Below are 15,927 nucleotides of genomic sequence, written 5' to 3'. Positions count from 1 at the left end.
AATTTATATTGCAAAAATAAAATAATAATAAAAATAGATAAAACTTTTTTTTCATTCTCCATGCAAATTTATAATTTTTAGGCAAAAATTGAATGTGTAAATTTTTCCTAAATCGAACTCTGGATTTTTTCTGTTAATTTTCAATCTATTATCACTCATCCGGCGTACAACTATGTGTGTTAGTAAAGTACATATGTATGTATGTACATACACAAAACTTTGCCTAAACCTGTAAATCATAAGCACAAATAAACATAGACCACAAGTGCGTATGTATTTTTGAACGTTTATAAACATTTTTGTATGAAAAGAAATACAGAAAGTGACTGCAAAATGTTGCGTGACAACTTTGTATGGTATATTTATTTTTACGAGTACCTACTCGTGCTTGTGTGTGTACATATGTCTGTTTTGAGTGCCGGCTTTAATAGTCAATGACTTTGCTACACTAGAATTGTTTACACATACTAGTTTTGCTGAAACATAGCATGTATTCATACTTACTTGAGTGCATTTACATAGTAACCGGTTGCGATGATTGCATTCACCACCACATCGACAGGTATGTAATCCATGATAATGGTCGGATCTAAAGGTAAACGACGCAGAATGCCACGAGAAGCGCCCATAAAGAAGCCTTGTGGGCCATTCTTCGAGATTGTCCAACCGGGCGTTGGCTGCTTCCAGGCGGCAGTGACTGCAGATGGGTGGAACAAAATGCAAATATATTAACAATTAATAGCAATTATGTATCAAGATGTTTGTATGTAAGCAAAATATAAAAAATTAAGATTTCTTTTATTTGTTTTGTAGCTTACTCATGCTTGGTCGCACAATGCCGCATGGAAAACGTGAGGCCACATTGGCCACTTCGTGTTCGGCCAAGTGTTTGGTGAACGTGTACGTGTTGGGATGATCTTTCAACAACCTTTTGATAACAAGTTTTCATATTAATGCGATTCAAATTGATTATGCTTGACAAAAACAAACAAATAATATATGTAATTAAAAAATGGGCTTACTTGGGCTCTAACTCTTTGAGCGCCTCATCGCTTAGCGTTTCAGCCAAGTGTATGACCTTTTCTGGATCATCTGGAGATGGATATAATTTTTCCTCCACTTCAGTAATATAGGAGTTTACATAAGCGCTGGAGACATGTACAAGAGCCTGGAGAAAGCACAGAAAAATACAACATATATTTAAAATCATTGTCAAATAAAAAAGTCTTTTATACAAGAAAGTCATTTTGACCAGCCAGTTTGTATGACAGCTATAGGAGAGAACACTTTCATCGCTTTATCCATTTCTAAGGACGTGACCGATGATTGCAACAGTTACCGCTTTATTCATCACGGCTAGAAGAATTGTGGAACTCCGCCCTAATTTCCCAGCCGAAGAAGCGATACCTTACGCCTTACCTAAAGGTAAGGGATCTCAATTTGGAGATTTGACAAATGGTAAATCAACACAAGCGGACGAAATGGATAGAGTATTTGAAGCCCTGTAACCGCTCCACCGGCGTGAGTAAACTTTGGTCAACTATCATGGCTGTGCCTAATCTGAAGAGACATGATGACCGAGTTGAAATTCAATTCAATGGCCATGCGAGAAAAATAACGTAAATTTACCCTGCACCCTTCTGTAGACAAAATCAAACGATGTGTTACCCGAAGACTTCCTGCCAGTTACTTTCAGTGATAAGGAGGTTCAGAATGTCATCAACAAGGCAAAATCGTCCAAATCCTTTGTGTGGAAACTCGGAAGAGTGGTCCCACTACTGAAACCTGGGAAACCCGCCACAAAGGGGAGTCCTATCGTCCGATAAATTTCCTCTCCCTATTAGGGAAGACACTGGAGGCCTTGTTACTCCCGACCTTCACTCACCACCTGTGCCTAGCAAACCACCAGTATGTCTTCCGAAAAGTGCACTGTACCATCACAGCATTTATGTAGCGTTATAAACGCCCTGATAGTTCGTGGCCTTAACCAGAAACCACCCTGTGAGTGTGTTTTAACACATTCAGTCACATAACGCTACTGCAGGACATCGAAAATACTACGCTCACTCTAAGACTGAAGAGATGGACTAAGAACTACATGAACGGTCGTCAATCATCCGCACTATTTCGAGGAAAAAACTCAAAACTGAGAATAATTAAACAGGGTGTTCCGCAGGATGGTGTTCTCTCCACGCTATACCTCAAAACTCTCACAGTCATCTCGTAAGTTTATGATTGCATGATATTGACGTCGGGCAATGGAATCGATCGAGTGTGTCCAAAGGTAAATGGCTATCTCTCCGACCTTTCTCTCTTCTACTTTGCATGGAAATTAACACTATCCTCCAATAAATCCTCTCTGTATGACACTGGCCACCTCTTTGCATGCGCCACCAAACCTACTTATCTGACAACCCTCTCCTTTCGGTTTGACCCCGTCAAAACAGCACGTTTCTTGGGCCTTCCGTTGAATGAGGTCGACGACAACTTAGCTAATCCTTACCGTCCTAAATAAAGACGAGGTACCCGCTAAGTCTTCATTTAGATCGGTCAGTTTGGGGAGAAAAAGATGTATGGACTGAGTAACTACTTCGCGTATACATAGACGGACAGATAAGGGTAAATTGACACAGCTCTTACGGCTGATCATTTATACATATGTAAGTATATGGTTTGACATGATTTCCGACGTTTTCTTTCTTTCTGTAACAAATTTCGTGGCAAACTTAACTTAAACTCACCTCCAATTTGGACAGTTGTTTACACAACTCCACCACACGTCGTGTGCCTAATAAATTAATATTTGTTGTCTCTTTGAGCGATTGAAAGAAATCCAATGTAGCAGCAGAATGGAACACTACATGCACATTGTCGATCAACACCTGACGTTCCGTTTCGGAGATGCCCAAATGCTCTTGACCCACATCACCTTCAATGGGCACAATTTTATCAAAGCGCTTCTCATCGATTTTCAACTCTTTGAACTTGTCAAAAACGGAATTCTTGCGTATGTCTTCCAAACGCTGTGCCACCGTCTTGCCTTTTTTGGGACGCATCAGCAGATAGATGGTGCCGATTTCGGGTATATCGCGCAATAGCTTTTCAACAATGGTAACGCCCACAAAGCCAGTGGCGCCGGTAATGAAGACATTTTTGCCCGTATAAAATGCTTTGATGGGAGAAGCTAGGTTGCTGCAATCAAAAGAAGAGAAGAAGGAGGTTAATAAGGCGCAGATGTTTGTTTTGAAAATATTTTTGTTGAAAATTATTGCTAAAAAGTAGTTAGAAAATGATAAATGATGTTAGTTAATATTTTTACATGTCAGTGTGCTATTGAAGGTCGCAAGGCAACTTGTAAAAATTGCTACTTCGTACATCCTACTATTGTTTGAGTTTGGACTGAATAAGCATTTGACAAATGGCCAAACTTTATAAGTCACTTATTATTCCCGTTCTGCTATATGGTGCAAAGGAGTAGAGGATAACATCTGATGAGTAGGCGTTGAGAGTTTCCGACAGAAATATTTTTGCGCATTGGTAACGGCGAATATCGTATTCGCTGGTCGTCGCGCCAAACAGCTAAAAGGAAGCACGTCTTTGCTGTCGTAAATTTGGCTATAACTGCATAAGCGGTGTCTACGTTAATTAAGAAGAAGAAGATGTTCTCAAAGATTTCATATTAAATTTTAGACTCAAGACTAGATTTCCTTTGAAAGTTCATTGCTTATCTGTTTCATTAGGTTTATTACTGACAAATCGAGATCAGGGTAACCAAAGAAGGTGTCAACAACATTTTAATGTGATTTATAGTTTTAGGGTCGTTTTCTCATTGTCTGGTTAGCAGTCATCTGTCAGTTAAGGACTGGTTAAAAAAAAAAAGGTTCATTACCGAAAGAAGTAATATTGGTTTAAGTAAATCAGAACTTAACTGGCAGATGGCTGCTAACCAGACTTTAATAAAAGATCCTCAGGTTAGGTTAGATGGCTGATCAAAAGATGACACGTGGGCTACTATATACTATATATGTAGTCCTTTGTGATATCATGGAAAAGAAGGACTTTTATGTTCGAACTATACTATATTTTTTTAAGTCTTAGCCTCTCAAACGCGGGACAGTCAAGAAGGAAGTGTTGAGTTTTTTCCACCTCATCTTCTTCCATACAGCTTCTTAGGATTGCCAGCCTAACTGCGTGAACTCCAATAGGGCAATGGAACTGAAAAGCCCCACTAATAGGGAGCGGCTAGCATTATTGAGAGCAATGATCACTTAAGGCTTTTGCGTGGACCGATTGTGTCCCAGCGCTGCCCAAGCTTCCGTGAAGCCCAGCTATTTGTTAGTAGACCGCATGAGGATACGGTAGCATCGATCTGCTCTTATTCTACCCATAGCGGCTTTAAGGTTTTACAGCATGTGCTAAATCTACTGTTACATTAATGGCTGCAACCTCCGCCTAGGAGATCGCTTTCACATCCATACACATGTCGGCGATGTTCACGGGAAATATGTGCAGGATGGCGTTGAGTGCCATGGTTGGGGTGAACATTAGTGCACTTTACATGCTGATGAGTACCGATCGTTGAACGCTTACGAATTTCTTTGCAAGAGTGGCCTTTCTAGAGCCCTCTACTACGTAAAGACTTCATAGAACATAATCAAACAAAATCTGCTTAAACGTTTTATTTCTATTCACGTAGCTCACTTGGTTGTCTGCGGGGTTGAGATCCGACATGTTTCAAATAGTCAATAAGGAAGTGTGTAGATATGTTGCCTTCGAAAAGGCTACTTACAATCCCTACAAATAGGAAAAATAGGAAAAAATCAATCTTGCTTGAATATTTACTTTGAGCCAGAATGATTTTGTGGCCGAGTAAGTACTATTTTAGGCAAACGATTTCGATTCTTCTTGCGAAGATGGTACGAGCTATTGATAGTATAAAGCTGGAAACCATAAAAAAAAAAAATCGTCACTGTGCACCCAACCGAAGCAGCCGCACGCATGAAATAATGCTTCGTAAATAACGAAATTTATTGATCTCTCGAGCAATACAAAACAAAAGTTACGAAGTCGGCAGTACAGTAAGCTACAGAGAATTTGGAATGAAATGTTGAAAATATGAGTGAGTGAGTGCATCAAAAATCAAAGCGAGTCAATAAATTTGTATATCAGCAGTACATATACAAACGTAAGACGGAATGTAAGTAGCTAGTCATAAATATTAAATTTGCTTACGTAAAAGCGATTTTGTTGCACTCGAAAACGCAATTAGTTTGCTATAATTTTCACTGATGTTTTAAAGGGTGTACGCTATGGAACTACGATAAAATACTTTTCCAGCGCCGAATTGGTGTAGGTTGATATGGACGACCTTTGATTCCAAAAGGCGGTACATACCGCCGTGGAGCCAACGAATAAATCAATTTTTTGCACCAAAAACTTCTGGTGAGCGCATTATCTTATGTCTGGGAACTATGATGTGGCCTTCCAAGAACGTGAGACTTAACACCGTTAGACTATTTTTTGTGAGTGCAGGTGTAATCGCTTGTCTGTGCAGATAAGCGCGAGACGACTGATGCCTTGGAAGAGAATATTCGGCTCGGTATTGCCGATATACGGCTCCAATTGCTGCAAAATTGGATCTCTCGGCTGATATTCACTCGAGCAAGCCACGGCGACGGGCGTCGCTAGCCTACAATCATGTTTAAAATAAAACGACAAGCACTTATCTTTATAATAAAGCTAAATTCTGGGCTAAATTCTGAAAACTATATGTCTAAAATAAACACCCTTTAATATGCACACAATTAGATAATTGGATAATCATCCATTATATATAAGTAGTATATAAATATCTCTTGCGAACGTGTACATGATATCCATCTAATGCTTAAATGTTACGCGCTCAGCAAACTTTACGTTAACGATCAGCCTGAAACCCGTCAAAACTTTTTGCTTTGAAATTGTGTAAATAATAGCAATCCTAAATCGAGATTCATAAGCATTTAAAGTTTCAAGAGAAAGTTACCGCATGCAAAGCTATTAACTGGCTATCTGTTGATATTATATATACCTATATGGTCAAATACATCAGAAAATATTTATTTATGCGCGAAGTTAATTTACATATGCACATATTTACATATGTACATATATATTATATAAAAATGTTTAACGTTTTTATGTTTTTAGAGACCTTTTTTATGCTTTTCAAGTCTGCCTTAAAGCTATTCAGTTATATGTTTATCCATAAACACACACACATACATATACATTTTGTGTTTAATTTAATTTTTATTTATCCTCTATTGGATAATTTAGTATTTACGCCACTTGGACTTAGATTGAAGTTCAAGTGCCAATCGTCAACTGTGTGCAGCTCGTAAGACAGGTTTTTACAACAACAAGTTGTTGCTTAATTTTTTGTGATTACATTGTAGAAAACGAATTAACACAAATTAAATTTTTTTTTTGGATTTAAGAAATTGTAATTGCTTGGTTTCAGTCTGAAATAGAGAGCTATTATATGATTTAGAGTTAACAAGTGAAGTCAAAGCACGAATGGATCCGATAAAAAAAAAAAAAAAATAAAAGAAAAGCAATAGAATATACTTTGAATAGTTTTACTATAATTCGAAGTGCTTAAAAATATTTAAATTTTACCACGAGGGTTTAAAACATAAAGTGAGATACGAATCTAGGAAGTAGTTTGGCCCTGTGTTTCATCTAGGTTAGGTTAGGTTAGATGACTGATCGAAGATCGCACGTAGGCTGGTAAATGTAGTCCTTTGTGATACCATAGAAAAGAAGAACTACTGCGTTCGAGCTTAGATAGGATATGAGAGGCGTTGATTTTGTACTCCCGTCATTTCGGTGAGATTCTTAACGCGGGACAGTTCGGTAAGATTCTAAACCTGACAGCATGGACACCAATAGGGTAATGGCTTGTTAAAAGCTCTACAATTAGAGAGAGGCTAGATTTGCTAAGGGGATGGATATTATTAGATCTATTGCGATCAATCTTGGACCAAAAGGCTTTTACGACATCGCAAGTACTGATGGTGACCCAACTCTGACCAAGCTTCCGCGAAGCCCAGTTATCTAGTAGTAGAACACCAGAGGATACGGGAGCAACCAGCCGCTCCCATTCTACCGATAGCGGTTCTATTAAAAAAAAAAAAAAAACGCACGTCAACAAACGCAAGGAAGGTTCGTCGTCGAGAAACTGCAATCAAAATAGATAGCTGAACGATTTTCTACTCGACTTGCGCTGCTGCTGTCTCAGTGCACTCATCAGCAACTCGATTTGAGGGAACTGTGGGACGGCTGCAAACGAAATCATTGGATTTCGGAAAATGCAAAAGAACAGCTGGTACGATGAGAGGTGCCGCAAGGCAGTAGAACGAAAACAGACTGCCTCCCTTCGCAACATTATAATCGACGTGCGGTATGGGATAGATACCAAGAGTTGAAGATGGAAGCGAGACCTATTTGCAGCTAAAAAAAAAAAGAGAGAGACCGAAATGCGTGAGTATTAAGAGCTTGACAAGCTGGCCGAGAGAGGTAATGCTCGAAAATTCCACGAAAAGATGCGGCGACTCACAGAAGGTTTCAAGTTGGAAGCCTACTATTGTAGAACACCCAGAGATGATCTAGTGACTGATGTCCAGAGCACACTGAAATTATGGAGGAAATACTTCTGCAGACGTTCGTTCGTCCAGACCAAACGTTCAATTGCCCAACCATGAAGAAGATCGAATAGCAATTACCCGTCTAAAGAACAACAAAGCGGGGGAGAGCATGAGTTAGCTTCTTTATAGAATGTGGTCGGGCGAAAGCATGCCTGACCATTTTAATTAAAGTGTGTTCTGCCCAATTCACAAAAATGACGAGCCCACAATCTGCGCCTACTACCGTGTTATAAGTCTCCTAAATATCGCATATTATGTTCTATCGAGCGTATTGTGTGAAAGATTAAAGCTCACCGTCAACAAACTAATTGAATCCTATCAGTGTGGCTTTAGGCCTGGAAAATCAACAACTGACCAGATATTTACTATGCGCCAAATCTTGGAAAAGACTCGTGAAAAGAGGATCGACACACACGTGCAACTTCTTCAATCTACTCTTGAAATCAATAATTCGAGCTGCAGATCTGAAGAGAGAAGATACAGTCTTTTAAATGAGTGTATGACTATTAATACCAATAACAATGTCAACCTCGATATCCAACACAGCGTAACTCTTTTCAACACTTCTAAAAGTCACTCGTCATACCCTACTGCTATATGGTGCAGAGGCTAGGACGACGCCTAATTAGTCGTCGTTAAGAGTTTTCGAAATAAAGTTTCAACGGAAGATTTATGGTTCTTTACGAATTGGCAACGGCGAATACCCCGGTCGATGGAACGATGAGCTGAACGAGATATACGGTGATATTGATATTGGTGACATTCAGTGAATTAAGAGACAGCGGCTACGCTGGCTAGTTCATCAGCCGAATGGATGAAAACACTCCAGCTTTGCAAGTATCCGATGCAGTACCCGCCGGGCGAAGCAGAGGAAGGTGAAGAGCTCCACTACGTTGAAAAGACCAGGTGGAGAAGGATCTGACTAAACTTGGAATCTCCAATTGGCGCCATACAGCGAAAAGGAAAAACGATTGGCGCGCTGTTGTAAACTCGGCTAAAACAGCGTAAGCGCTGTCTACGCCAGTAAAGAAGAAGAATAATCCATCTGTACGCGAAACTATGCTTTAAGTTGTAAAACTTAACAAAGTTGTTTATAAATTGCGCAATATCAATACAGAACAGCAAACTCGAGGTTATAAGTTTTGTTTGCGTTCCTTTATAAGTTGAAATACGTTTTGCAGCTTCTTCAAGTCGGTTTTTTGAAACGACTATACAACCATGTTACATAAGAATACCTGCTACTGGTGATGTAAGAAATCGATTTATTGCTTTATGATGTTTAAAGTCCAGTCAGTTTAATATTGCAAAATAAACATTGGGTCGGTTAAGTAATAATAAACGCAACAAATAAATATCTGTGTGTATAACGATAGACACGCATATATGTAAGTATGTCTACTTTCAAAATAGTTTAGAAAAAGCCAACTTCCTTATATTACAAAAAAATTGTGCGCTTGCTGAACGCCGCTTCCAATGTGCGCACCATTTACTCTACCCGCAAGTCAAGCATGGCAATGCGCATGCGCAATCGCGACGCCACAAGTGAAAGCAGAAAGTTGTTACCCAACCAACCGCTAATGCTACAAGCAAAAATTATTAGCAAACTGACAAAGTAACTAACGGCGAGAGTCAAACGGTAGCAATAACAGAAACATACACATTCGCTCAATCAGCAATGTAAACATGAACATATCGCCACAAAACATGGCCGATAGAAACAGATCGTGCGCTCATGCATGCAGATGAGCCCCATGAAGAAACCGATATTCGTGCGGAAAATTTCTGGCTCCTGTTGTAAAAAGAGTAGCCCGCAGCGAAGCGCTGTTGCGCTTCAAACCCAGTCGTTGAGCAGATAAGAAAGTGCTGTAGGTTGTACATAACTGTTGTTTAGGCTAGGTTTTCGTCTAGCTTGCAGCAGCAATAATAATTGGACTTTGCGGCACTTGCTCGACTAACAGTGTGTTGTATTAATTGGTGGTTTTCGTGTGGTGTAGTCTAATTAGTGTGGAAATAATATATGATTTTATGCTTATAATTTATAATTATTATATTTTGAGTTTCTATTATTAATTTTTAGTGGGAGGAGGGCGTTCATTAAAAATTCATATTTGCATGCGTGACTCCGATATACATGTATATAAATATATTTATACTAATATAATATTAATAACATTTTTTAGTCTTTCCTTTTCTCACTTCTCTAGTCTTCGTTAATTAATTTCTGAAATGGTCGAAGAAATTCAGCAGAGTATGAAAACCGCACTGTTAAGTGAATAAAATTATAATGGATTTAGTAAAAATGTTGATACCTTACTAAGGAATGCGACGAATCGAACTCTTAAGATTAGCTGGTACTCAGTTTCGAAGCGTTATAACAGACCTTCCAGGTAACGATACTTTATTGAGCTACATTAAATACGAATTTAAGACATGACTTAGCTAATAGCGAAAGGCTCGGCTGCTCCAAATTACTACAAGAATATTATTTGAAGCGCGAAATAAGATTTTATCTTTTCATCATCGCCTTCAAACGAATGTTTTTCGCTACCTAGAGGATGCTTGGTCTAAGACCGAAACCAGCATTAACACCATGAATAACCCCAGTCTCGAAATCTAAAGCAGAAATACTCATGCCTAAAGTTCTCTCTCGACGAACAAAGACCAAATTCTATAAGTCACTTATCAGCCTCGTTCAATTATATGGTGCAGAGGCATAAACTGTGACAACACCTAATGAGTCGGCGTTACGAATTTTCGAAGAAAAGGTTCTGCGGAAGATTTATGGTCCTTTGCGCATGGGCAACGGCGAATACCGCAGTCGACGGAACGATCAGCTGTACGAGTTATACGGCGACATGGACATAGTTCAGCAAATTAAGAGACAGCGGCTACGCTGGCTAGGTCATGTCGTCCGAATGGATGAAAACATCCCAGCTCTGAGTGTATTTGACCCAGTATCCGGCGGTGGAAGCAGAGGAAGAGGAAAACTACCACTCCGTTGGAACGGCAAGGTCGAGTCTCCAATTGGCGCGAAATAACGGAAAAGAAGAATGGCTGGCGCGATGTTGTAAACTCGAGTAAGCGGTATCTACGCCAATAAAGAAGTATAATAACAGGATTTGATCATTGTTTTTGCGTTCCGAATAACAGGTCAATTGAAAAGTCCCCGACCTACTAAAGCAAAACAAAATTTTTTGGCAAAATTCGTTTTTTTCTTCAACATTGTTCCTTTCAAGGGTGATTATAGTGATCCACCAACTTTTCGATTTGTCCATTGTTTCAAAATAAGCCTCAGATTCAGCGATCACGTTCACTTCAGCAAAAATTTTTCCTAACAAGCATTCTTTTCAGATCTGAGAATAGGAAAAAGCTGCTGGGAGCAAGATCTGGACTATACGGTATTTTATGAAAGCTGTTGATTCTCTCTCAGTTTGGTTTGCCATTTCATAGTGAACAGTCTTACTTCGGAACAACTTTTGCAGATCAGCTAAATTTATTATTTATTTATATGTACTTCGGTTCTGCGTACAATATTCGGTCCACATAATCGTCCAGCATAATCATTGATCGATTTAACAAAACTTTTACTTTGTCGGATAATGAGCCTCCTCACATACGCGTACAGTGCACACCGAAGACGCTACTGACCCGACGCTGAAGACCAGAATGAGTCCATCCCCCATCGCGCGCATCAATTGGAACTGCGCAATATTTTAGGAAAGGACCATGATTTGTGGGCTTACGAAAGGCACTATTTGAAGTGGTCGAAAATTGTGCCTCTCAGTTTTTATTTATTCAAGCCAGTTTTTCAAAGTAATTTAATTTGATTAATCAGTTTGTATGACAGCAATATGCTATAATATGAGTAGAAACGATATCTCAAAAATTGAGCGATTAGTTCACGTATACAGATAGACGGACAGACAGATAAGTCAAACTTAATATACCCAGTTCAGGATATACAAATTCAAATATAAGAACTTCTATACATATATAATATTTTACAATCATCTAAGCCTTTAACTCTAAGTAAAAATATAATTTGTATTCCACTCAAGCACTGCGAACTCGGACAGTAATGAGTCATATTTTTTTATTGTTCAGATACTTGAGTAAGGCTGTGAAATACCAAGCGCTTATCTGCATACCTGTATCACTTAACTCATACTACGAGCGGTGCTAATCAACAAATTAAACTTTGATTTGAGAAAAATATTATTTTGTTATTATAACAAATAAGATAAGAACAAAATATGCATAAGATATGTCTAAATATATGTACATATATATATTCATACATGAAAAAACTCTAAATTTTTTTGTCAACTCAAGGCAGAAGAGAACTTGCTAAATATTAAATTTTATAAAAAAAAAAGTGCATAGTAATGTGTACTGGTATATGACATAAGCCCGTATGTATTTAATATATTAGGTAATTACAAAAGTGTTTATTTCAGCAGTATAATAATATTTGATGTATTAGTGCTTTACTAAACAGGAACTAAATGCTTTAATGAGTCTATTGAAATACAAAGGAACTTGAACTTAGAAGAAAAAATTATATTTAATGTCAAGGGTTAGGGTGCTACGCGTTTTATAGATATATAAATGCAAGTATTTAATTAGCAAATAAGTAATAATAGGCTATTAGCCTAGAGCTAAAAAACATCGCACTTATTAGCAAGGTTTCTATTATTAGCATTTTATTTTTTTGTTATTGGCATATTATATTTGATTTGACGGCGCCAAACGTAAAATCCTATATCTGGGCTTTGAGAAATCGTCTAACTTTTAGAGGCTGAAATATTGGGTAGACGAAAAAGTTTTTTCGTATTTTATCAATAAATGTCGTCCACTATTAGCTGCTCCAGCCTGGCCGAATAATTTATTCTACATTTTACTGTCAAAAACTGATGAGATTGAAGCAAGAAATCGAAAAAAAAAACAGCCAGAGTTGATCAGCAGAAAGGGCTTCGTCTTCCATCGGGACAAAGCTAGACCACAAACATCTTTGATGACTCGGCAAAAGCTGACAGAGCTTGGCTGGGAAGTTTTGATACATCCACCATATAGTCCTGACCTTGCACCATCGGATTACCATTTCATTCGGTCAATGCAGAATTCTCTTAATGGAGAAGCCTGTGAAAATTATATGTCGCAATTTTTCCCCGAGAAACTTGGAAAGTTTTACACTATTTGGAATAACGTCTTTAGCGGAAAAATGGCAAAAAGTAGTCGACCAAAATAGTACCTATTTGGTTCATTACAGTTCAATATAAATAAAAAAAAGTTGAAGTTTGATTAGAAATATGAAAATACTACCATACCTATCCTAACAGCTGCTTATATCACTTTATAGTGATTTGATCTACGTGCAATCAATCAAATGTAAACTATATACTACTAAATTGAGTGAAATCGCATGGCTCTCTCTGAGAATCTCCTAAAATCTTTTTTTTCACATTTTTATCTCTCAACATTTTTTCCGTAATATTATATGAACTGATCGTCAATTTGCCGGTTATTAATGAGAGTTCATGGAAGGAAATCAGCCCGATAAAAACTTGTACAAGTGATTTAATTGCTTTTGTTTACATGTTATATTTTTACATAAAAGGTAAATACATATATACATACATACATACATACATGTATACAAGGGTTGGGATGATGGTAGTTAGAACTACATACACATGTACATACTCCAAATAAAGAAGCCAAGAATATTCGGGCGATAATAATGTAATGTAGGAGCAGGAAAGTGATCGAGAAAAATTTAGATGGGATCCTACCCATCTTGAAGCTCCATGACGCAGAAATCAACTCCCCAAGAAGAACTCGTAGCTTAACAGAGTAGGTTCTTCAAATAAATCTGCTCATAAACAAGGCCACCTCTACCGAGCTTCTTCTGATTTTAGAGAAATGCGGCTTTAGTTCCAGAATTATGGATAACTACAAGAAACATGGTTCAGAAGCTTCGGAAATACCTTTACCGTTATCTTCATCTCAAAGAGCGCAACCCGGCCGATAGTAATTTAAATATACTAGAGGAGCTGGAGAATTGTCGGGAAGGACCATACTGCAGAAGTGGATGAACAGAAGATGCAACCCGATCGCCAAGTCCGATCTTTACAGAGTAGATTTTTTAAATAAATCCTCATAAAAGCAAAGCCATCGAGCTCCTTATAAATTTAGAGAAGATGGGATGCGGCTTTAGTTCAAAAATCCTAGATAACGTTGGGAATATTGAAATTATACTACACATACATCCCGAGTGTTATAATAAAGGTAAGAACTGGTATATTGGTGAGAGAAGTATGCATTCATATATTGATCAAAATTTCTCCTCAGCTGATCTAAGAAATTTGATTCTAAATTCGTTTCACAACTCTTTGGAAGTTAATTTTTCTCGGTCACACTCTGACTGAGGAAACAAATTGTTTGAATAATTAACTGCTGTTGCGTCCACACTTGAGGTAATAAAGACAAAATCTATGAAACAATGTCGAATTTTTGGTCCTCTTCTTTGCTAAGAAAAAAAAAAAAAATAGAAAACTGTAAGGCAGAGGACCTTCCGTTTCTCACATTTGGAGAGATTTTCGGAGAGGCTGTCTATTTTTCAGACCAACAAGCGAAACAAATTTTAGATTCTTTTAATCACCTTAATACATTGATAAGTACATATGTGCGTATACCCTACTAAATTATCAACTCAATTTACTTTAATTAATTTTTATTCCAATATGAGACGCTATAACGCCGCGTTAGTGCTTTTTTACCATACAGCATTGCATCGCTTCGTTTGCTGCCAGTTGCCGACTGACCTTGATGCAAGATGAACTGCAACATACGAGCGCAGCTACAATCTAGACGGCCATGGAGACGAGAACGTGTTGCAAGCTGTTTTCGGAAAATTACTGCAAACAGTTAATTACCGAAAATAGGCAAAAGAGCAGAACCAGTAAAAAAAAATTATATGAAGAAAAAATAATATTTATTGTAGAATTTACGAAAACAAAGCAATATTACCAAAAAGAAATTTAGTGGACTATGAAATTATTTACCGCCCACAAGCGCGCTAATAAGCATGCGGAAAAAACCTACAGTACTCAATATGTATGTATTTACACATGTTTAAAGAGAGACAAGTGCTTGATATAAAGTGCCCTGCCCTACAATAAAAACTAACTTCAACGGGCATAACAATAAGAATAAATACAACAAAAAATAAATGAAAAAAATGTTATAGAATATATAACTTACTCGGCCATTTTCGTGCTGATGCCGCTGCTTGATCTACAAAATATGCAGTGCTCTTGTTAATGTTGTTGTTCTATCGCTGTTGTTGCTGTTACGCTCTTTTACTTCACTAATCTCTATTTACTAGCGTATCAAAACATGTGAGACTTTCACGTCCCGCAAGCGAACCTAAAAACAAAAACCAAGTAAATATGTACATACGTAAGCACATACAAATATGTATTTATGCATGTGTGTGTATGTCAGTCTTTTTCAAAGCTCGTCAAAAGAAGATTGCTGTACACGCATTCTTTTCGGTATATATGTATATACACAACAACACTAATAAGACTTCACTGTTAGCCGCGTTTTTGTTTATTCACACTTGTTTCATTTGTTGTTGTTGTTGCGCTGATACAGCTGCCGCAGTATCGTGTGTGAATCAATTCGGCAAATATTCAGTGCGCTGCGCCACACAAAAATATACCAAAAAAATACAACCGGTGTATATGGCAGACAACAACAATAAAAGAAATCAACAATTCAACAAATAAAAAATGAGTTTGAGAAAAAACGAACGCGAAAGTATTTATGACTTTTACGTCAAACTCTTTTCGATTGCATTTCGTTACATTTGTTGTTGTTCACAATGGAGCCTTTATATTTTTATACGCGCTACTGCATTTTTTTGTATTATACCTTTTTTATCTACACTGCGGCAATTTAAATAAGGTCTAACTTGAGATTCTCGCGTTGACACACAGTGAGGCTATCTTTTACTGCGCACAAAAATTACAAGCGACGCGTCTTACGGCCAAAGTTGAACTGAATCGGCGCAAATGACTACGGCAAGCTTTAGTAGCAGAACTCGGTTGGCGCAATTGGGAGCGTTATGTGTTTGAAAGCTTTGAAAAAGAGTAGTAAATTCAAAAAAACAAAAAAAAAAAAAAAAAGAAAAAAAAAAATAAAAAAAAAAAAGCTACAAAAAAATTAATTAAGC

At 37.7% G+C, this 15,927-nt stretch overlaps 1 protein-coding gene across 1 annotated transcript in view; it reads right to left on the bottom strand.

The window, feature by feature from the left end:
- The window catches only part of LOC108977070 (putative fatty acyl-CoA reductase CG8306), a 19,497-nt gene extending 3,728 nt beyond the window's left edge, over window positions 1–15,769 (bottom strand). Inside the window, exons 1-6 of the mRNA XM_018946581.1 lie at window positions 15,627–15,769; window positions 14,952–15,116; window positions 2,742–3,192; window positions 1,023–1,168; window positions 819–928; window positions 505–697 (exon numbers count right to left, since the gene is read on the bottom strand). Coding sequence (XP_018802126.1) covers window positions 505–697; window positions 819–928; window positions 1,023–1,168; window positions 2,742–3,192; window positions 14,952–14,959 — 908 coding nt within the window. The 5' untranslated portion in view covers window positions 14,960–15,116; window positions 15,627–15,769. The remainder of the gene's footprint in view (window positions 1–504; window positions 698–818; window positions 929–1,022; window positions 1,169–2,741; window positions 3,193–14,951; window positions 15,117–15,626) is intronic.
- Window positions 15,770–15,927: the final 158 nt, after the last annotated feature.

Source organism: Bactrocera latifrons, unplaced genomic scaffold, assembly GCF_001853355.1.
Source record: "Bactrocera latifrons isolate USDA-ARS-PBARC rearing strain unplaced genomic scaffold, ASM185335v1 scaffold_83, whole genome shotgun sequence".
Classification (NCBI taxonomy): Eukaryota; Metazoa; Arthropoda; class Insecta; order Diptera; family Tephritidae; genus Bactrocera; species Bactrocera latifrons.
The sequence above is the reverse complement of the archived record's forward strand: the minus strand, read 5'-3'. Positions and strand labels throughout refer to the sequence as shown.